The following is a 22,305-nucleotide window of genomic DNA, read 5'->3' as shown; positions in this document are numbered from 1 at the left end:
TACAGTCAGGAGGTCTGGGAGGCACGCCTGAGAGGACTGGGAGCAAGCAGTCTGGGATGGGTGCAGAGCCAATGGAGTGGACTGTGATGGCATGGGCAGTGGAGAGAGAGGAAGCTGGAGCCAGGAGGGCTGGGAGGGCCCGAAGATGTGGTACTGGGCTCAGTAGCCACGTGGACAGCTAGCACTGGGGCTACCTACTTTTTGCCACAACCTAGGGGCCCACATTCCCTGCCTGCGAAGGGCGATTGCTTTGGGCCTATCTAAGTAAGTGTCAGGCCTGCACATGAGTGCTAGCTGATCCTGGAGAGGCAGTTCTGTAGAAGTGCTGGAGAGTGAGATCAAGAGTTGTGCTAGAGCTAGAAGTAAAGAAGTTGTGTATATCGGAGGTGTATATAGTTGGTCCCATATACCTTTTCTGCAATCATTTGGGCATCTCATGCATATCCCATCCCTATCCAAGTTAAATCACCTCAATAAAATACAAAAACAAAGTTCAAGGACTGGTTTTCTACCTGAGGGCAAATGAGAACTGTGTTCCTGGCTGGGCAGGGTGACGGACGAACCACAATACTCATCAGCTCCTACGGGGGTACCGCTACGCATATACTGTACATACTTTAATAGTTTGGGACAAATTTTAAATTTACATGTTTTTATCTCATTTATTGTAGGTACAACTAACCACTACAAGGCAGTCCAACAGTGATTCCTTCCCCATCCACGCTATTATCCTTAACTTGAGGTAAGAGTCTAGTTCAGCCTTTCTCAACCACGGTGTCCTGGAACCCTGAGTTTCTTCCTGAGGTTGCTAGGGTTTCCTTAAGCAGTAAGCAATTATGAATTGATCTCTTGCAAACAATGACCACCAATGCAAAAGGGTACTTTGACATTAACCATTAATGGTAGGGAACACAACAATCTGCTTTATTTTATTATTATTCATTTAATTTTAAGATTATTCCTAAAGTTGTACAGAGCAGGACGGTGCAGAAAATTATCTGCTCCGGGTGTCATATGCTAGGTATGCCATATTATTTATTCTTATACAGTTTCTCACAAAAGTGAGTACACCCCTCACATTTTTGTAAATATTTTATTATATCTTTTTTTTATGTGACAACACTGAAGAAATGACACTTTGCTACAATGTAAAGAAGTGAGTGTACAGCTTGTATAACAGTTTAAATTTGCTGTCCCCTCAAACTAACTCAACACACAGCCATTCAGGTCTAAACCGCTGGCAACAAATGTGAGTACACAAAAGTGAGTGTCCAAATTGGGCCCAAAGTGTCAATATTTTGTATGGCCACCATTATTTTCTAACACTTCCTTAACCCTCTTGGGCATGGAGTTCACCAGAGCTTCACAGGTTGCCACTGGAGTCCTCTTCCACTTCTCCATGACGACATCACAGAGCTGGTGGATGTTAGATACCTTGCGCTCCTCCACCTTCTGTTTGAGGATGTCCCACAGATGCTCAATAGGGTTTAGGTCTGGGGACATGCTTGACCAGTCCATCACCTTTACCCTCAGCTTCTTTAGCAAGGCAGTGGTCATCTTGGAGGTGTGTTTGGGGTCGTTGGAATACTGCCCTGCGGCCCAGTCTCCGAAGGGAGGGGATCATGCTCTGCTTCAGTATGTCACAGTACATGTTGCCATTCCTGGTTCCCTCAATGAACTGTAGCTCCTCAGTGCCAGCAGCACTCATGCAGCCCCAGACCATGACACTCCCACCACTATGCTTGACTGTAGGCAAGACACACTTGTCTTTGTACTCCTCACCTGGTTGCCACCACACGTGCTTGACACCATCTGAACCAAATACGTTTATTTTCGTCTCATCAGACCACATGACATGTTTCCAGTAATCCATGTCCTTAGTCTGCTTGTCTTCAGCAAACTGTTTGCGGGCTTTCTTGTGCATGATCTTTAGAAGAGACTTCCTTCTGGGACGACAGCCATGCAGACCAATTTGATGCAGTGTGCGGCATATGGTCTGAGTACTGACAGGCTGAACCCCCACCCCTTCAACCTCTGCAGCAATGCTGGCAGCACTCATACGTCTATTTCCCAAAGACAACCTTTGGATATGATGCTGAGCATGTGCACTCAACTTTTTTGGTTAACCATGGCGAGGCCTGTTCTGAGTGGAACCTGTCCTGTTAAACCGCTGTATGGCCTTGGCCACCGTGATGCAGCTCAGTTTCAGGGTCTTCTTATAGCCTAGACCAGCTGTATGTAGAGCAACAATTTTTTTTTTTTTTTTAGATCCTCAGAGAGTTCTTTGCCATGGGGTGCCCAGTAAGAGAGTGAGAGCGATAACACCAAATTTAACACACCTGCTCCCCATTCACACCTGAGACCTTGTAACACTAACGAGTCACATGACACCAGGGAGGGAAAATGGCTAATTGGGCCCAATTTGGACGATTTCACTTAAGTGTGTACTCACTTTTGTTGCCAGTGGTTTAGACAGTAATGGCTGTGTGATGATTTTTTTTTTAAGGGAACAGCAAATTTACACTGTTATACAAGCTGTAAACTCACTACTTTACATTGTAGTAAAGTGTAATTTCTTCAGTGTTATTACATGAAAAGATATAATAACATATTTACAAAAATGTAAGGGGTGTACTCACTTTTGTGAGATACTGTGTGTGTATATATAGCATTCTATAAATTAATGATTGTGCTAATGTACCACAAACTGTCGATACAATTATTTATAGCCGGGGTTCCCCAAGATCTGAAATATATTTCAAGGGTTCCTTTAGGGTAAAAAGATTGAGAAAGACTGATCTAGTTGTTAAAAAAAAGACAAGTGCATTTACAACAAGCAATAGGTTATTTTAATATATCTGGGTAAATCAATCAAATTTGCAAGTACTGTATAACTTTGCCAGTGTAACTGGGTAACTTATCCGGCTGCCCCAGGAAGTTTAATTTGGATCATGAAAATTCTGTTAGTACAGATTTTCTGGCTGATAAAGCCACCTGCAATACAAACACTGTTTAATTATAATAGGGAAAGCTATCTAGGTGTCACTACTGCTTGTCTCCTCCCTTGTAGATTTTCTTTTGTTTAATTGCACAGTTTCTAGAATTTCTAGTCCTTGCTGCTTCAGTGTAAATTAAGACTATAAAAATCATTATGTTAACGTTGTAGCCACTTCAAATAGTCCAAATTGATATGTATTTTGCTTGGAAACTCTGCCAATCATCTGAACTGAACAACACTGTGGTTCATCAATAATACTTACAGTATCTTCAGCAAAAGCTTTCTTGTTTTAATTTTGGATAGAATTTGAATTGTTAGATTTCCATAGCTGTGCCCCCTTTTGGAGAATTTCTCATCAATTCCTGTACCGGTGACAACCATCATCCTGGTAGTGAGGGGGTTTGCAAGCTTAACCTCCTCCCTAGTAAATGGTTCCCCCACAAACTTCGAAACCAATATCATGGCACGGGGTATCTATGCATCAAGCCTGTAGGTCACGGGAAAGAAGAAGATGATCCTTGGGAGGTCAGAAGCTCTGAAAGATGTATGGAGTTTATCCCTAAGTGTCAGTGAGAAATCTCGGATTGTCACTGGGAGAGAAGTTACATGGTGTGCTCTGCTGGTGGAGATGGATACAGGCTCTGAAATATCCCCTTGGAAATGCTGCAACTACTGGAAGAGGTTAGAGTACAGGTGAGGTGGGAATTACTGAGGGGTGCATCGTACACGAAGAGTTAACTGTGCAAACAAGAACATGCTTGCTTCTAACTCAGAGTGCCGCCTTAATTCTGATTAAACATGGCCTCCGCCTGTGAGTACAGGCATTAGCGATCATTGTTAGTGTGTCCCCGATCGCACAGGTTAAGCCATGTCCACAACTTGGCGTAGTCAGAATACGCCCCCTGAATGCACCAAAAAACCTGTTAGCAAGGAAACCATGCCTTATAGAGAAGGACTTGCCCGACCATGAAGAAGTGTGATCAGCTCTTGATTGCAGCCATCAGAGTGCATGCTGCTTCTGTGATTGGTTGCTGCAACATTGGGGGGCAGATAAATAAAGCTAGGCTACCGTGTCGCTGCAGGTGAAATTGCTGCCAGAAATGCTGCCAGCACAAAGCCCTATATGTTGCCCTGGAAGAAGTGGGTTGTCCGGACCAGAGTGGAGCATCCTACCTTGGACATCGGCCGTTGGTTTAAACCCTGCTTGGGACTGACTCATTGTCACTGTCTGAGAAATTGCAGCTATCAGATCCAATGGCCTACCCAAGCCTTTGATGTTGGATTCTTGCCACCAGACCAAGCAAAGAGAAGACAAGCACACCACTCCCCATGGCCCCAACCAAAACAAGTTGGCGAAGCCGACTTTGGATTCCCCTGAGTCTGCTCATGAGGATTGCTTGTGGAGGGCTTTAAATACAAGGGGAGGCAACCTAGCTGGATCCTTGGGGTCTTAATTGGGAAAGTACAAGCAGGACTGCAGCCACACGTAACTGGACTCTACTCTATGGTGGGTACCCAATCAGGGTACCGAAGCCGGATCATGGACTTTATTAAATAAATAAAGCTGGGTACACACACAGTTTTTTTTTTTTTTTTTTTTTTTTTTTCAACCAAGTGGGCTGAACTAAAAAGAACTGACCGATCGTCGTACTAACAAAAGAATGCTAGTGCTGTGATCTCCCCTACTGTGCTATTGTGTTATAAAAGAATGTACTCCTTCCCCCACTAGAACACACTGATCGGCTGCTGGTCGGATGCTGGCTTTCCAGCATGCCCATTCGACAGAAGCCAGTCATGAGACCGGCGTCTGTCGGACAGGCAGCTGTACAAACATCCCAAATGTTGGCCTGCTGAATCGGCCAACATTTTGATTGTGTATATACCCAGCTTTAGGCTGCAGGTTGCGACTTACCTCTTGATGTAGTACACCACTTTCCTTTTGCTTAGCCTCATAGAGATTGAGCAGCCTAAAGAGCAAAAGGCTGGCCAGAAGTCCATAATGATCGAGTCAACTCCCTGAACAGGGAAAGGTCTATTGACTTTTTGCCGCTGTTTGGCAGCTAATAAGATTTTCTACTAAGTCCACCACCAAAGGCTTGTTATTAATGTCTGTGAGATATGAATAGTTTGGTGCATGTCTATTGTTGCAGAAAACCCCATTCTGGAAAGGGTGTCTCCTCCAATGAGCATACTGTAATATAGGGACAGAGAGTGTCCATAGTCCAAGACCATGGTCCTGGTTGGTATCAGGCATTCAGACACTGACAGGTGAACAAAGGAAAGCCAGGACAATCCAGCACCTTACAACTGGTATATTCTCTAGCAGCAGAAATAACTTTAGGTAAATGAAGTAAGCTTTAACCCTCCTAGCGGTATTCCCGAACGTGGCTCGGGGTGAATTTTCAGTACCAAAAGCGGTAATCCCGAGCCACACTCGGGATTGCATTGCAGGATCCAGGCAAAATTACTTACTTTGTCCTCAAGATCCTGCAATATCTCCCCGCTGTGTGTGTGAGCCGTGTCTCCACTCGATTCATCACAGTGAAAGGCTTCATTCCCTGCGAGCGTTGCGACGCACGGGGACGGAGCACAGCGCCAAATTCAAAAAGTTAAAAACACATTACACATACACACTGTAATCTTACAGATTACATTACTGTATCACATTATTTCACATCCTTTTTGTCCCTAGTGGTTTGTCCAGTGCCCTCCAGTTTTATATTTATATATACTGTTCTTTCTGCCTGAAAACTGGAGATTGTCCATAGCAACCAAAAAGTGGCCCTTTACATCAAAAGTGGTTTTAGACCAGCTAGAAAACAGCGATAATAAATTAGAATCACTTGCAGAATTGAGCGATAGTGATTTGTGGGGAAGTTCGTCATCAAACACTCAAAGTAATGACAGCGACAATTCTGCAACTGAGCAAATTTCAGTGTTTTTGCTTTGATTACATTATTGAATCATTTTTATTATTATTTGTTATTATTTATAGTTATTTATTATATTATAATTTATGATTTCGTGTTTCAAACTTTATCATACCTGGGATGTCTACTAGACTCTGGTTTGGACAGATTTAAGTGAGTTATTCCTAAGAATTACAGGCCTACAATATAAAACTCCAAATTTCCATGCAAAACATTGTACCGCTTTCAGCATCAAAAATCTGACATCATCACACTGCCAGGGAGGTTAAGAAAATTTACAGAGCTTCCAGTAATTAGCTTTATGTTCAACTCCTGAAAGGGTCAGAGCTGAATGAAAAATATTTCATAACTTAGTTTAGAACATACAATCTTTCACACCATCTCTCAATTTGTGTCTGAATAGCAATTAAACTTTGCAAAAGATAATTTACATCTTAAGTTAATTTTTCTATAAGGCTCCATTCACGTTTGGCCTTTTGGGATCCCGGTAAGAATCGTTGCAATTCTGCCCGCCATCTCAAATCAAGCTGCAATCTCAAAATGCAGGTTCACATACCATTCATTTCCAATCGCACCTAAAATGCTCTGCGGTTTTGCCACGATTATTGCGCATAAATCGCATGGCATTCGCACGGAGCCTGTCGCCCAAAATAAGCTCCTGCTCTTGGACGACAAGCTTTGTGTGCTGCGGTTTGCCACGATAACCCAAAACGCCAAATGTGACTGGAGCCTAAAGATAAAACATTTCTAGGACTTTTATGCATTTTCTATTTTATACATTGCATTGATTACTAAAACTGGAGAAAAGAAAAAACAAACATGAAAAAAGAAAAGGTGAAAAAACAAAAGTGGAGCAGTTGTCTACATCAACCAGTAAAAATTCTCAGTTGATAACATAACCGATTTTATTCTTAAACTTTTGTGTTTTTTATTTTCTTTTCTCAGGTTTTAATGAATTTGGAAGTTATTCAAAAACTTTGAAAGGTATTTAAAGTTGGGATGTTTCTGCTGTGCATCTTCCAATCATTCACAGTCTGACTTCTAAAATTATAAACACAGTTCTAAAAAAAAAAAAAGTTGGCTCACTTACTCTCCTCCCTACACATGAACTTTGAAACTGAAGATGTTTAAAAAAAAAAAGAGCCCTAAGATAAATCCTGTGCAGTGACTATCACATGAAAATTTCACGTGTGCTGTTAAGGTCAGAATTTTGACATCTAATCCCCAAGTAAGATGGGAATAATCAAGGTATGATATAATTATTTTTTTGGAACTAATTAACCATGTATCCTTACAGACTCAAATGACTTAAAAAAATAACATGCTTTGGTTGTTGTTGTCAAAGCATCTTGTGTTAAATTATGTTTGCATGATCCATTTTAACATGCATGGTTTATTCCACTAGTATAATGCTGGATATTGTTTTCACTGGGTGAAATCTTTCTAAAAGAGGGAGAAGGGCACAGACATTTCTACAGTTAGATAAAGGAGTAGCACTGAAGCGACACTGGCCCCAGCAATGGAATATCAGCCTTTGATACACAAGAGAAGTGGAAGCCGGGTAAGTGGCGGATTATACTGTATGAGAGATGAGAATGAATGAGCGATGGTTGATCACAAGGAACTATTTACAGCTATAGCTGGAAGTCAAGTTGTGCTCATGATAGACACTTGTTTATCTCGTACACATGGATTGCTGAATGTCTGATCTTTAATACATTAGAGGAAAGGAAGCCGGGTAAGTGGTGGATATATATACTGTATAAGAAATATGGATGAATGAATAATGGTTTATCACAAGAAACCATTTATAGCTATAGCTGGAAGTCAGATTGTATGTATTCTATACCCTTGTTTATGCTGCAACGTGGATTTCTGTCTTGTTCCTATCTTGTGTCTGGAATACATATCCAAAACACAGTCATCAGAGTTGTTTTATAGGAAATTGGGGCAATATAGTTAAGGACTGTATGTAACACCTTTTTTTTCAGTAGTGCTTTGAACAAAGAGAATGGGGTAAACCTCCAAAAGCTTGTCACAAAAAATTTACTGATTTGGCTAACTACAAGCTACTACCCATGAAAGTTTTGGAATATCTGCACTGCGTGGCTACAATCACCTTACCTATGAAAGTTTTGGAATGTCTGCACTGCCCTTAAGACTCAGATTCAAGCTGTCATTCTCAATCTCAGGATAGAAAATGATAGCTGATGCTGGATTTGTAGCTATAGGGAACACGGACACTATGGGGGGAGATTTACTAAAACTGGTGCAGCAGTGCATAGTAACCAATCAGCTTCTAGGTTTTATTGTCAAATCGTTATTGAACAAGCTGAAGTAAGAAACTGGTTACTATGCACAGCTGCACCAGATTCTGTGTGCACCAATTTTAGTAAATCTCCCCCAATTATACATATTTTATTATGAACAATTTATATAGAACCACCATCTACTATGAAATCCTGCAAATCTGTGTAGCAAAAACAAACAAAAAAAAAACTGGGATACATTGGAAAATCTGGTCTGTTTTATTTATTGTAACTTTTTTGTTAAAGCCCATGCATTACATGCTATATGCTGTATATTTTAATAATTTTATCCATAGCTATCAGACTTTTATTTTGTGAAGGAATCATGTCAGCATTTTTTGTGCATATATAAATGAAATCACTTGAAATGTAATACATTCAAAGATGATCTTCTATTGCATATACTGCCTAGGTGTTAATTGTGTTTACAAGTGCTCATTGTATAGAGATGTATATAATTCTAACTGAGCAACTGACCTTTACAAAAAAGAGAGTTAATCAGCTGTTGCTTGGAGACTGGTTCACAGTTAAAATTAATTTCCTAGAAACTTAAGGTGATCTATGTGTTGGACATAAATGGTTACATCAGGGAACCAGTACCATGAGTGATCCATTGGTTTGAAAACATTTCTATTTGAACTCTGCTGATATGCAGGGACAAGTCCATATTGTGCTCTACAGCTCTGTAGGCATCAATGGAGACCTAAGTAGGCATGGACTGAATTATACATTGGCATGTAGGGTGTACAAGGCATAGTTTGAGGGTCTGTGAATCCTTTCATATACTTTACAGCCAGCTTTATCTGTGTGATCTTTTAGTATACTACTGGCAAGGGAAAACAAGATATAACAGTATAGTTCTCTTGACTCTTTTTCCTGATTGAAATATTGATAGTTGTTGTCATAGGATGTTGACACACCATTAATATAATGTGTATAATTTTACATAGCCTTACTAAGAGCTCATGCACACAGGGCTTAAAAAACACCCATTTTATTGTATTTTATTTTCTGCTTGTAAATGCATCTCTGTTAGCCTATGTGTCCACACACACATAGGCATTTACAGGAATATTAGACAAGGCATTTACAGACAGGAAAAAAAAAAAAAAAAACATCAACAGCACATTTAGGAGAGGAGCTTTTGGGCAGACAAAATGCTTGATGTGTCCAAAATGCTAGACACGCTTAGTGCTTGAGCATTCATTCATTCCAATGACAAGAATAATTGAATATTCTGGCCAATGGAATCCATAAATGCTCAAATGCTTAACGCACCTAAACATGTGTGCAATGTGCCGCTTTAGGCGTGTTTAAGCTGCTTTTTCCTGCCAGGAGTAAAAGGCATTCAGAGGAGAAATTGAAATGTCCTGTTGCATGAGCCCTAATTGTTAAACCTCAAAGATTATCAGAAAAACAAATTAAGCATCCTTGATCATTTATTTCTTTAATAAAGGTTGCTGAAAAGGTGCAGTGCTTATAATGCTGGCCCCTCTGCGTATAATAAGGTTGTGGCTGTTGTGTAAAGCCCTGTACACGGGCCGAATGCCAGGCAGCATCGGCCGGTTCAATAAAAAAAGGTCAACATTCGGCCTGTGTATAAGGCAGCCAGTCCGAAGAAGCCAGCTTCTGTCGGACGAGTATGCTAGAGAGTCAGCAGCCGACCGGCTCCCAATTTATTTACTTATTTCAGGTACTTATATAGTGCTGTCAATTTAAGCAGCTCTTTACATATATATATTGTACATTTACATCAGTCCCTACCCTCAAGGAGCTTACAATCTAAGGTCCCTAACTCACATTCATACATACTAGGGACAATTTAGACAGGATCCAATTAACCTACCAGCATGTCTTTTGAGTAAACCGGAGGAAACCCACGCAGGCACAGGGAGAACATGCAAACTCCAGGCAGGTGGTGTCGTGGTTGGGATTCAAACCAGCGACCCTTCTTACTACTAGGCGAAAGTGCTACCCACTACACCACTTTGCCGCCCACCAATCAGTGCTTTCAGTCAATGGTTGAGAGCGAGGAATGGAGTGGCAGGGGGGCTGTGCCCCAGTCAGAACACAAGAGCTCAGCGGGGGGGGGGGGGGAGATCACTGTACTAACATTGGATCGTTAGTACAGCGTCTCCGATCGGAGCTGACAGCTCACAGTGTACCAGGCTTTAATCTCCAATATATGGGGATAAAACTAAAACTGGTGCACACAAAATCTAGTGCAGCTGTGCATAGTAATCGACCAGCTTCTAGGTTTTATTGTCAAAGATTAATGGAACAAGCTGAAGAGTTAAAAGGTGATTGCTTACTATGTGCAACTGCACCAGATTCTGAGTTCTCCATTTTTTAGTTGTTCAACCCATATGTGACAACCATGGCTCTGTTAATAGGTACTATGGAAACACGAGTGTAGACATGAAGGGAAAGAGTGTGGTATTTTTAGGTTAAAATAACCAGTTTTAGTAAATCCCCCAATAGTGCTAAAATTCTGCATCCCAAACTCCCATATAGGGTAAAGATATCATCTGAACAATACAAGCTGAACAACAAAATCAGCAGTCACATATGTTGTAATAAGACATTATTCCTACTACTTACCTCCTTTTAGCATGTTAGTCATAATGTAATGCTAGCAATATATGAAGTCATACTGTATATCTGTCACATACAGTACTGTGGTAAATTGCAGAGTCCTAGCTTACTCTAACTTTAGCTTAAACACATGGCACTGCATGCCCCTGCTTGTGAAATGCATAACAATAGTATAACAGTGGGTATGACTCCTGGCCACATATCGACATCAGGGTAATAAGGCCAATTACAGTGAATTTGTATATATTTACCTCCTGTTCAAGTTCTTGTGTCCCCACAAACTTCCCTTATCGATATACAGCCCAAAAAGGCAGCACAGTATTCTGGGGACAAGCGCCAAGGTCCTGTTATTATGTTTTTTCGTTTTAATAATATTTAAAATGGAATTAATGGCCAGTATATAACTTGTGCTCCCAGTATGCCTTCTACTTTACTTTTCATTATAAATGAGAAAAAAAAATAAATTTATATATATATATATATATATATATATATATATATATATATATATATATATATATATATAATATTTTCTTTAAAATAATATTCCTGATTTAATAGGGATAGCCAATGTAAAACAACCAGCGTAAGATAATAACTTCTTTATTCTTCTTTTTAACTGCACACATTAGTGAGTTAGTTTCTCTATTTGTTTTTTTTTTTACCTGTGCATGAAATGGCCAACAACCAAGAACCTATACGTATTAATTAGTGTTCGGGAAAGTGTGTGTATGATGGCTCCCTGATAGCTGGTCATTGCCAAGTCAATGTCTACCAGTTGCTTGCCTGATGCTTGCTTGCAGGATAATCGGTTATCTGAAAGTTGCCCTGGTCTCTGGGCTGCTAATTGGTCATTTGCTGGTTGGTTGCCTGCTTCTTGGCAGGACTTTTGACATCCTGATCAGGGTCTTCTTCCAAGCCATTCTCACCTTCCAGACCTAGATGGTATTTATACTCTTCAGTGTTCTACTCATGCCACTATGCCCCACTCCATTTACTCATTTAGAGGGCAACCAGATGACAGAAAATAGTTGTCTATTGTAGAGTTCAGTCTTGTCTCTAGGGGTGACATTTCTACTTTGCCATTCCTGCCTAACTTTACTTCCAAGAGAACTGTCCCTGTTTCTTTTTTGCTATGATTCAGACTTCCAAAGTGATTCTAATATCAAAAATGGTAGCTATTTTTCTCAAGCCAAATTTCTCAATAAAGATAGCAGCCAGCAAAGTGTTTGTTTTACTGAGTTTTTGTTGCCATTGCCAAAATCATCAGTGCACCATTGCTTACAATTTAAAAGGAAACTATAATGGTTTGGGATTCATTTTATTTAATCTTCCTTTTTTTTTTAAACATTTTAAAAACTTTTTTGTTTTATGAATAAACATTGAAACTATCCCATATGGAATAGATTAAAAGAGATAGCATAGCAAAAGCAACTCGTTTTGTAGGAATGATCAATCTTATTGAAACTTTGGACTGAACTGTCCAGTGAGAGATGAGTCCCTCCCTTCACTCATTCACTTGTTTTTGCAAATTTCAGCTTGAGCCAGTGCTGTGCTTTTTGTATTTTACACATGTGGCATATTATTTAACATCCCCCCTTCACTATATATTGGTGCAGCCCAAATTATCTGCACACCAAGAGGGGGGGTTGGCACATGAGAAGGAAAACATGTGAAAGGGAGCCGAGAGCTCCATGCATTGGCTTGCAAAAAAAGATAACATAATATTCACATACAATATATAAAGTCCTGACCATAATATTCAAATATGCACAAAATACATTCTTTTGAAGCCCAACTCCAGGGATAATGAAAATGCTCTCTTGCAGTGGGGCTACTTTTGGGCTGCAGGGGATAAATGCTTGTTTGCGTCTAGGGGGACAGGGAAACCATTTTACTTACCTGAGTATTTGCTCCCCTGGAAATCGGCACTCCCCTATGTTCCAACGGTGGACGGTTCTTGGCACCCTCACGTCCAATGCAGGGTCAAAGGACCTGTTACCACTGGAGCATAGGAGAGAAAAGATTGTGTGGACTGGTCTTGTAGCATGGAGGAAGTCTGCAGGAGGGAAGGATCTGGTTAGAAAATCTGCTTTTCTTGTTCCTCTAGACCTAAATGAGCATTTAAATCTAGGAGAGAAGGGGCAGGGAGCATTTTTACTTCCCCTGGAGTGAAGTAAGTCCACTATAACAGACACTAGTCATTTTGTTTTCCAAGTATGCACGGTAGCTCTGCAATGAAAGCAGGAATTGTATTATAATATTCACAATGGCCTTTCCCCTTCTGCACATGCAAGGGAAATGTTTCATTTTCACAGCAATTTAACTAATGTTATCTAACAAATAAAGTTCCCCGGTGAACGTTTAGCTAATCTGCTATAACACAGCCAGTAATTTCCTTGGAAAAAAAATTTAAATTACTAATATTTCACTGAAGTGATAGATTATTAAACGGTGTAAAATCTTTTTCTGTACCTCTACTTGCTGGTTTATATAACTGCAGTGAGTAATCCGTCAGGAATGTAGACATTACTTTTCATTTCTGAAATTAGACCAAGATCCTAGGATTAATTGCTTGAAACTATCACACGAGCGACTAGCCAGATGGAAAATGAATTGACCCTGAAGAAATACTGCTTTCTGTGTGTGTGCTTGAGGGATTGAGCTCTTTTGATAACCTCCATTTGAAATATAGAATGGGCTCATTAATAAGGGACCTGTCTGGGTTAATGAATGCCAGTGTTTGTTGTTCAGTCCTTCAGAAGGAGGGATCCTGGCTTTCATTCAGATAACAGAAACATTCCTTGATACTCCCAATTCTACATCTAACTGACATATGATGGTCACATTACTGTTATTGCCAGCTGCCTGGCAGTCACCTAACACTTACAAAATACCTCTAGTATGATGAAGCAGTCTTAAACTGCCTGTAAAATGCAAATCCAGAAGATTTACCCACTGCTGAATCTTTACCTACCACTGAACATAGTGTCTATCATGCCGTGTGCCCAGATGTTCTGGGCACATGTAGCCAGATTCCATAAAACAGTGCTGCATATTGCATCCCGGGTGGTGACTCGCTGTTAGTCAAGTTGAACACTTTGAGCCGAGAGGAGTCCAAATAGATGCATTGAGGATGATTTACCAAAGGCAAATAGATTGTTTACTTCAAGGGAACCTTTCCTTAATTTAGTCAATGTGGTGAAAATTCACTTTCCAAAGAATATATAAAAATGTACAGGAGGGAAAAACAAATTTCTGCTTGCACATGCTTCGGTGATGGAAGTCAGCAGAGTTTCAACTCGTTCACTAAGCTAAGGGATAATTTGCTTGCAAAGAGAGAATTTCCATGCAAAGAGAACAGGCTATTTGCCTTTAGTAAATCAACCAAAAAGTATTTCATCAAGCATACCGAAAGCTTGCAATGCCACATGTTAAAAAGCCTTGTATTAAAGGGTCAGTCCACTTGCTCCACCTTTTGAACCATGTTACATGTTACACCTGTATTTAGGATGCAACATGGTGCAAACGGTAGCCCCCCATCCCTCCATGACAGCATGTAGGGGTTCTTCTCCCCTTCAGTAGCTGTCACTTTTAAAATTTGCAGAGATCAGTGACTGAATACATAGATCTATGAATGAATGAACTACAACTCCTGTCTTCCCCCACAGCCGACACATTGTTGTAGTTCTCATTGGAACAAGAATGTGGTGTTCCTCCTTCATCCAGCTCTCTAGTTAAAAGCCTGTGCATTTTGCAAAAAAAAAAAATAATACATTCACATTTTTTGGCAGCAAATATATGTGCCCTTTTTATTGTGTATTGTAAAAAATAGACCTAGCCTTTGATAAAAAAGAAAAAAAGGTGGGACTTTATATGAAGCACACATCCCTGGAGAAAACATGATATAAATGAAGATGGAAGATACTTGGTATATTAGAACTATGAACATTACATGACAGCATTGTACATCAACAATTGTCAGTCACTGATCTATTGTTATATATATAAAATATGGCAATAATATGATAAAATAATGGCATAGTAAGTTCATAATGTAAACAATATAAAGAACCAAGTTCATTGGGATATATAAAATATGACAATGATAATAACATAATAGTAGCAAAATTAGTTCATAATGTACACATTGTAAAGAACCAATTTCATTAAAGCGTGTTTTCATGGTAGATAGCTGTGTCTCTAATTCATTGGTACAATCCAATTGGTAAATATAGTAATTGGCAGTAATACAAAATGACGTGTTTCGTGGCGACTACCACTCTTCTGGAGAAACTATGGGATAGGTGTCTATAAGTATTGAAACACATAATTAATTGATAGAAAAATAAAGTGATAGGTCTTTGTATAGGAAGAGGAGGGGGGAGAAAACCCTATTTACCAGGGCTACTTACAGATATGCCAATGAGACTGGGTACAGGCGTGAAGGGAACCAGAAACAACATCAGTCCCATGGACCTGACTGTGGATGAAAAACCAGGGGGAGACAATACTCCCCAGGGATTGCCCCCACAGCAAGTCAGAGCCCATCTCATTTCCTGTCAGAAGGACATTCAGCATAATTTAGCTCTTTCCTCCTTGGCCTGCCCCTTTAATGAATTGGATTTCAGTTCTTTCAATCATGGAAGCTCAGCATTACATGTGGGTGTTACAACAGCTTCCTTTTTTTATAAAGCTATGCACAGCATTCCGTGCCCCTTTCCACCAGCAATTTGCCTGCATTGATAGACAAGCATAGGGACCTAGTGAGGATATCACAATGTCTAACATTAGGTATGTCATATGTTTAATAATGTCATTAGCAGGGGCATACATACAGAGGGAGCAATTGCGCCTCTGTGTGGTCCCCTGTACACCTGGATAGGAGGGGAGGCGGGGGCAGCATATAGAGGAACCGATCTCTTCCATTTTCCTTCTACAGCCTTTCAGTGGCTGAAAACGGAGGGGGTCGTTTCCTCTACATGCAACCCTGCCCCACCTATCCAACTCCTACTGTGATCCTATGTACTCCCCTGGCCTTCCCTCATCTCCCGCAGCACTGTCGGGTTCACCTCTCCCGCTGGTTGCTGTGAGGGATGTCGCAATTCATTCGTACCGATCACTGACTCTGTTCATTCATAAGGTCAGGGGGCCCTTTATGGTTTCCTGCACTGGGGCCCTGTAGGTTCTAGTTACGCCTCTGGTCATTAGCATGTTGATGACGGGGGAAGAAGGAACCAGGGAAAGCTTAAACTTCAGCTTTAAACTACCTAATGGTATTTTCCATTTATACTATTATAGTTTAAATCTTTTCCATTTCCAGTAAAGGATGGCAGAGATTGATGCAACCAAAAGTGAGCAGTTCTGAGCACTCAAGTAGCCTTAGGTGATTTTCTAGACACATACAACTTGGTATGCAATTACCAAATACAATTTATTCTATAAAATGTGGATGTTCAGACTGTAATATGACAACTGTATTTACTGGATCACTGCATTTGATGTCATTTTAATACACTTACATACAAGAACACATGTGACCATGCAAGATTAGAAGTATAAAACCAAAAAAGTAAAGGGCAGCCTTTGGGTTGGTATAGCTGTGTTACTAAGAACCTGAATAACATCTACCCAATCTGAGGATTTTACTTCATTTCTTTATGCATGCATTAGTGTTCATTCAATAATAAGAACACAATAGCAGACATTTTATATTAAAGTGTATTTAAAGCCAAAACGTTTCTTGCAGTTTTGGATAGAGTAATAGAAGGAAGGTTAGACCCTCCAGCACATTGTGCATCTACTATGATTTGCAGTATGTCAAGCTTTGCATGCATTGGGAGCAGCACTATTCAAGAAAGAAATGCCCATGTACAAAATTTAGGACAAATCTCCTTATGATGCCTAGGGCAGCTTTAAACCCAATCACCGTAAAGGGGGGGGGATTCTCCGTTGCAGAGGGGCTGCCCCATACTGCAAGGGTTAGATGTTGGCTTATGTCTTGGGACCAGAAAAAGCTATTTTTCTTACCCAACCCTCTGCTTCCATGGCAGCCTTTCTTACAGTCAGGCAGTAGACTGTCTCTTGACGTCTTTACTCCATAAATCCAATGCAGGGCTTGGGCTCTGTTTTAGTGTTGGTGTTGTCAGAGGGCATCCAACCACTCGAATGTAGCGGAGAAAAGGCTGGAGAGGATTGGGTAAATAAAAGTCCTTTTTACGGTCTCCTAGACCTAAATAAGCATTTCCTTGCAGCGTGAGGGCAAAGAGGCATTTTTGTTTTCCCTGGAGTTCAGCTTTAACTCATCATAATGGTTTGCACTGATGGATATATGGATCTGTGGTTTTCATTATTACACTGTGCCTCAGGCTTTTTGGGAAAAGACCAATTCCACTGCATGACTCTATTTAAACACCAGTCTGTCAGCAAATAAATTAGTCATTTAGATTAATTTTTGACATTTACACATGTCCAGGCTACTGGTTATACTATGTATTCATCATCAGAGATATCAGGTTCTCTGCCATCTGTATACCTCCCTGTACTTCTCTGTGGTGACATGTCATTCTTCTCTTCATAAAAAACATTGTGCTTTGTATCCCCACCCTTAATAACATGAAATCTCATGTATTAGTAAGCATTTTATGTCCAGAATCAGCTGTTCTAAATTACTTCAAGAAAGAAAATCTAGTGAAAATTGAAGAATTTCATTTCATCATTCTGGGAAAACAGAAATGTGTGCATGTTGTTGTCCCCCTGTCACATTCGACAGGCAGTAATGCAGCCAAATGTGACCATTTCGAGCAAATAGGGCTGCATCATTGCTGCCCCACAACCATGTGCAGTGCACGTGTTTGCTGCATTCTGGTGTGGCATTTGCAGGGTTAAAGCAAGCGATGAGGTGGTGACATATTGCCTCCTGACCAACTGTGGATCACTTTTCAGGATGTGGCCGTGACAGCCACATGTGTAAACAGTGCCTTACAGTCATATGAAAACGTAGGTACACCCATGGAAATTGTTGACTTTTTCTACCTATTTGAACAAACAAGAATTAGATCTTCATTTAACCACTTCAATATCGGACACTTTCACCCCCTTCCTGCCCAGGCCAATTTTCCGCTTTCAGCGCTGTCGCACTTTGAATGACAATTGCGCGGTCATGTAACACTGAATCAATATGGAATTTTTATCATTTTTTTCACACATAGAGCTTTCTTTCATATATCATATCATAGGCGACTGCTGGTGACGTCACACACCATCCCAGCAGTGATCTGGAATCCGGAGTATATCGAGCAGTTGGGTGAGACGCTGATATATCGGCCCACTGGTATACACAGAGACAAGGAGTGTTGCATGTTCTTAAGATGTGTCATGCCCATGTTTTAAGTTTTGTTTGCAAGTAGTTTTTTATGATCAGTAAATTTTAATCACTTATTACGGTAACACACTATAAGAGCTTTTTCTGATATTTGAGGAATTTACTATCGGTCCTGTCAGGGGAGAGGAGACCGATCATGTGTTCCCAGTACAAAGGAACACCGATCAGTCTCTTCCCCTTACAAATAAGGCAGTATTTGTAAATGTTCTCCCAGAGTTCAGTCCTGAAAGACAGAATGCTGTTGAGCATTCAATGACCTAGTCCAATTAGCTGCAGTCTGACAAACAGAAATTGCAGCAATAGCTGGTTGCAGGGCTGGACCTTTAAAGCAGGTGATGAAATTCTTCACTTCAGTGTCATTCTACAGTTAGAATCACTCCCTAGGTAACACATTTAACCCCTTGATTGCCCCCTAGTGTTAACTCCTTCCCTGCCAGTGACATTTATCCATTAATCATTTTTATAGCACTGATTGATGTAAAAATGTGGTCCCAAAATAGTGTCAAAAGTGTCCGATATGTCACTCGCAATAAAAATTACAGATTGCCGCCATTACTAGTAAAAAAAAAATAAAATAAACATGCCATAAATTTATCCCCTATTTTGTAGACGCTATAACTTTTGCGCAAACCAATCAATGTACGCTTATTGCGGTTTGTTTTGTTTTTTTTTTACCAAAAATATGTAGAAGAATACATATCGGCCTAAACTGAGGAATTTTTTTTTTTTAAATTGAGATATTTATTATAGCAAAAAGTAAAAGATATTGGGGGTTATTTACGAAAGGCAAATCCACTTTGAACTACAAGTTCACTGCAAGTGTAAATCTGAGGGGTAGATCTGAAATGAGGGGAAGCTCTGCTGATTTTATCATCCAATTATGTGCAAGGTAATATGCTGTTTTTTATTTTCCTTGCATGTCCCCCTTGAATTTATAGCGACTGCACTTTCAAGTGCACTTGCAGTGAACTTGTAGTGCAAAGTGGATTTACCTTTCGTAAATAACCCCCATTGTGTTTTTTTCAAACTTGTCACTCTTCTTTTGTTTATAGCGCAAGAAATAAAAACCGCAGGGGTGAACAAATACCACCAAAAGAAAGCTCTATTTGTGGGGAAAAAAATTATAATTTGATTTGGGTACAGTGTTGCATGACCGCGCAATTGTCATGCAAAGTACGACCGCGCTGAAAATGGAAAATTGACCTGGGCGGGAAGGGGGTGAAAATGCCCTGTATTGAAGTGGTTAAAAGAAAATGTTTTTCAATTTTTTTTAAATTTTTTTTATTATTATTATTTTTTAGATTTGTTTTAATACATACAGTGAAAAAAGCAATACAGTGTTATAGTAACACTGTACTAATCTGGGGAGGTGATCAGGATTTATTTATTTTTTTTACACACTATGATTTCTTATAATTGTGAATTTTATAGTTATAAGCAACCATTTTTTTCTGAATGAATGCTATTCATTCAGTGTTTACTACTGTGATTAGGTGTGATTGGCCACAGCTAATCGCATGTTACAGATGGGCTGTGATTTGCCTCGTCTGTGCCATGTGACCAATCACAGAGATCATTACAATAGTACACAATGAAAGGCACGAATCAAAGCCTTAAAATGTGTACAACTGTCATGTAATCTGCTGCAATTACATGGCACTGGCAGCAGGCTGGTACAGTGATTTGTCAGCGGCTGCGCCAGTGGACACAGTGGGTGACAGATCACGCCGAAGCATGGCGTGATCCTGGGAGGACATACTATAATGTCCTCCCAGGATAACAGGGCTCCTTCCTGGTCGTCATATTACAATAGGCCAGACGGGAAGGGGTTAAATACTATATAACAGATAATTGTGATATACTTCAATACAACAATTAGAAGGAAATTTTTCCTGATGAATGATGTATTCAACAAAATATCAATAGATGTAATTGTGTACTGTGGAAAAAGAAAGTACATCCTTGGCCTTTAAAAGCTGGTATTGCCTTTAGGCAGAAAATACTACATGTAGGCATTCTGCATATTTAGTCACCAATCTCTGACACTGACATTAACTGCTTACCACCCACCCACAGTACATTTACTGAGGACTGTCTGCAGCTGCAGGTAACATAACTGTACGCCACCATCAAACTTACAGGTTTGCGGTGCGCATGCATGCGCCCCCTGCAGACCTATGCTGTGATTGGACACAGCATGAGTTTGTCAGCAGGTTACAGCCAGTGATTATGGCTGTACACCTGCTGATCGGCTGTGGCTAATCACAGCACAGAGTTCTGTGTTTACACGCATCAGAGAGGATGCAAACTGTGTGGTACCATGCAGCATACAACAAAGTGCATATTCAATTCCAGATAGAGTTAGATAACAGCTATTCACAATCAAAATTAAGGTAAAAAACAGAAGGTGCTTCTAAGTGCAGTATTAAGGAATATTTTTTTCAATAAAACCTGTTAAAAACACTTACAATATAGTAGATCAAACGAGCGTTTTGGAGCATGAGCAATTTGCTCCTTCATCAGACCTCTGGTGAAGGTCTGATAAAGGAGCGAATTGCTCATGCTCCAAAACGCATTACCGCCCCCTTGACATCAGCCCCGGCCTATACGTTCCAGCGTGGTTCCGGAAGTGGTTTCGGCTATCTTGCTATCTTGCTTCCTCGCTCCTCCCTCTCCTGTCACAGCTGTGGACCAGCTCTTCCTCCCCCTAGAGGCGAAGGACTCTACAGGATGCCTATTATGCTGACTGAGATGCTCATTTGATCTACTAAGTGTTTTTGCATTTCGCATTTATAAATAAGTACGCCTTAATACTGCACTTAGAAGCGCCTTCTGTTTTTTACTTTAGTTTCCTCCAGAATTGCTTCCTCTACCTTGCAATTGCTCCCCCAGTCTTTCCTCCTCCCCTTAATCTTAATGTTGAAGCTGATGTGACAATAATCTATAATCTAGTACAGTTCACTGGAGGGCATTTCCTGACAGAAGCGCCCTATTCCATTTCCTTTTATTCACAATCGAAATGACTATGGGACTGACTGATTTTGCTTATATGTTCAAAGGAAAACTCTTGCTACTATGTTACTCTATGCTGTACTTTGAAATCTACACCACTTCTAGATTATTTTCCCTAGAGTAAAAGTATCAATTTTAAATCATTTGGCGGTCTTTTTAAATCCCTTGCCAGACCCATAGCCATCCACAACCTTCTTTTTGAAGACCTTGGAGAGTTCTTTTGATATTGGCATGAGGATGCCACACAAATGAATAGCAAAAAAAACACCCTGGATATCTGAGGTTTTATGGTTAGTTTAGGAGAACACCAATGTCAAGTCTTAGCTTCATTTCTTCAAATATAATTAACTTTATTTGTAGGCTCTGTTCGAATAAAGATCTGTTTGCCTGTTCAAAAAGAAATGACTAAAAAGTAATTACTTCTACACATGACTGTATATATGCATAACAATATGGCAAAATGTCCTTTTATCACTGCTTTTTTCAGTGTAAGGATGGGCATACTCGGCTCTAATTTTGTCTTATTTCTGTTGAATTGGCTGAATGGCCCTTGTGGCACTGCCCATCTTGACAAAATTGGACTGGAAAATCAAGGGAGATAGGTGGAAAATGAATCTGTCGGAGGTCAGCATTGAGGTCAGGGTGTCCATACTGGGCACTTCTTCCTTAGTGCATTCACTCCCCCCATCACTGTGCCCCTCACACAGACAGGTGCATGGCCAAGGAGTTTTGTAGTGGAGTGGGTGGAGCCTGAAGGGAACTGAGACCCTAGTTCCCCCTATTAGATTGTAAGCTCTCATGAGCAGGCCCCCCTCTAACCATCTTGTATTGAATTGTATTGTAACTGTACCATCTCCATTTATATTGTAAGTGCTGCACAAACTGCTGGCCCTATACACATTCTGTACAATAATAAAAATAATCAGATCTGCCATGCTTTTGATTGACAGTACATGACAGCAGACAAAACCATCGCTACTATTCAGTCCAATAGCAACTTTCAATTACACCTACTGCCATCAATCAAAAACAAGGTGGACCTGATGAAGAACTACTCTCTATCCCAGCAGGCACCAC

The 22,305-nt window shown here is 40.3% G+C and overlaps 1 protein-coding gene across 2 annotated transcripts in view; it reads left to right on the top strand.

The window, feature by feature from the left end:
• The first annotated feature begins 6,487 nt into the window (after positions 1-6,487).
• The window catches only part of LOC141143637 (solute carrier family 2, facilitated glucose transporter member 11-like), a 66,722-nt gene continuing 50,904 nt past the window's right edge, over positions 6,488-22,305 (top strand). The window contains exon 1 of one of the 2 annotated variants that reach the window (XM_073629345.1): positions 6,488-7,176. In XM_073629345.1, coding sequence (XP_073485446.1) covers positions 7,162-7,176 — 15 coding nt within the window. In that variant the 5' untranslated portion in view covers positions 6,488-7,161. Of the gene's footprint in view, positions 7,177-7,241; positions 7,490-22,305 lie in introns of those variants that run through there. The other variant, XM_073629344.1, reaches the window with a different exon arrangement.

Source organism: Aquarana catesbeiana, linkage group LG01 (genome assembly GCF_042186555.1).
Source record: "Aquarana catesbeiana isolate 2022-GZ linkage group LG01, ASM4218655v1, whole genome shotgun sequence".
Taxonomy (NCBI): domain Eukaryota; kingdom Metazoa; phylum Chordata; class Amphibia; order Anura; family Ranidae; genus Aquarana; species Aquarana catesbeiana.
The sequence above is the reverse complement of the archived record's forward strand: the minus strand, read 5'-3'. Positions and strand labels throughout refer to the sequence as shown.